The sequence below is a fragment of the Diaphorina citri genome, unplaced genomic scaffold (genome assembly GCF_000475195.1).
Source record: "Diaphorina citri unplaced genomic scaffold, Diaci psyllid genome assembly version 1.1 scaffold6299, whole genome shotgun sequence".
Taxonomy (NCBI): domain Eukaryota; kingdom Metazoa; phylum Arthropoda; class Insecta; order Hemiptera; family Psyllidae; genus Diaphorina; species Diaphorina citri.
The window spans coordinates 3,332-5,027 of NW_007383675.1; the positions used below are offsets into that span (position 1 = coordinate 3,332).

The 1,696-nt window shown below is 41.6% G+C and overlaps 1 protein-coding gene across 1 annotated transcript in view; it reads left to right on the plus strand.

Annotated features, from left to right (window-relative positions):
- LOC113472579 (PHD finger protein 14-like) overlaps nt 1-1,654 on the plus strand; it is a gene marked incomplete at both ends in the record, with an annotated part of 2,248 nt that extends 594 nt beyond the window's left edge. Inside the window, 2 exons of the mRNA XM_026832373.1 lie at nt 814-963; nt 1,539-1,654. Coding sequence (XP_026688174.1) covers nt 814-963; nt 1,539-1,654 — 266 coding nt within the window. The remainder of the gene's footprint in view (nt 1-813; nt 964-1,538) is intronic.
- Nucleotides 1,655-1,696: the final 42 nt, after the last annotated feature.

A 1,696-nucleotide genomic window follows, 5' to 3' on the forward strand; every position in this document is an offset into this window, starting at 1 on the left:
CTTAACACAATTAAAATTCCTTCGTATTGTTAATTACTGTAGAAATTCGTTTATGGCAGCTAATGTCGTGTCAATATGATAGCTAGGTACGTATTATTCACACCAGATTTTTCCTGTCTCTCTGCCTGTTAGTTTCCTCCTACTATCTCACTTAATGCACTTATTAATACCGCGAACCATTTCATATTGTGTGTAGTGTGATCCCCAGTGCATTGTTTTTGATTAGGAAGTAGCTTGTTGTGACATATCCACTCACTCGGTAAGGTAGGTCTCCCCATCAGCTTCTAATGAGACTAGGCTATGGTGTGTGGGGTTAGGTGTGAGAATGTCAATCTATCAAATAGAAATCAAATCGCGATAAAAAGAAGATAGCCTAGTTAGCTTGGTTGGTAGCGCGTCTGCCTTGTAAACGCTAGGCAGCGGGTTCGATATTCCCGCCCGGGGTGGATTTTATCCTGAAGGGGGGATAAGGTTTGTTCTCGGAACGGCTGCCTTTCTCCCACCCTGTCTTCCTTGTGTCTTCGATGTTAAAACGATAAGACCTTAGCAGTTACAGGTAACTCTCTGAGACCGCATTACCTGTTAATCACCAAAATCTTCTTTTGGTACCATTTGGTTCCCTAATTTGCGTCACCAGTTGATAAGCCGCCAAAAATTATGTACCAACAGTAGTTAATCTTTAAGTGAAAAAAAAAATAATAATAATAATAAAAAAATAAGGATCAGTGTGATCAAATAATTATCTGTTCACTGAAACAGCTCCATTTGATACGCTTCCAACCTTACTACTACTTTTTTGTGTATCGTTTTCAGATTGGGAAGGACTTTGTGAGAACGGCACAAGACAATCCCCAGTAGATCTGTCTCGGAGAAATGCTTTGCCATCTGCGAGTATCGAACCCATAGCCTTCATCCACTACGGACGACCGGTGTCCACTAATATCACCAACAATGGACACACAGGTAACATCCTACGAATCAATTAGGGGCTAATAAAAGGACTTGTCCATCAGGAAATTCCTCCCCGTGAATAAAATCCTGCGGGTTTCTTCTATACGGGCTTCTAATAAGATACGGGATTCTTCAGAGGGGTCATAACAGACACAATACTTCCCATTTAGATGCTGGGTCAGCATGAGAACACCAGAAAGTAACCTGTTTCTTTTCTTTTCTTTTTTTTCTTTTTCGAAGGAGTTTAATAGGGGGAACTGTAACAGGTAATATCTTATTGTCCCGAAAGCGAAGAGAGAAGGAAGACAGGATAGGAGAAAGCGAGCTGTTCCGAGAACAAACATAATCCCATCAGGATAAAATCCGCCCTGGGCAGGACTCGAACTCGCGACCTAGCGATTACAAGGCAGACGCCAACCAAGCTAACTACCAGACTGTCTACCAGTTTCTTGAAATTACTTACTTACTTTCCGTGTACTCTTCTTTCTCATCAAATCTTTCTTCTCCAAAAGTTTGAGATGTAAATAGATTTGCAGCAAGGAGATCTTTAATGAATATACGTTTATTCTGTTCTCCACTCCATGCAGTGGTTCTCAAACTGGACCAGAATGAGAAGGAGATCGGTATCGCGGCCGGGGGCCTCTACAACTACTACATACTAGACTCCATTCACTTATACCTTTATTCTCCTATTTTCCATTCTGTGCAGTGGTTCTCAAACTGGACCAGAACGAGAAAGAGATCG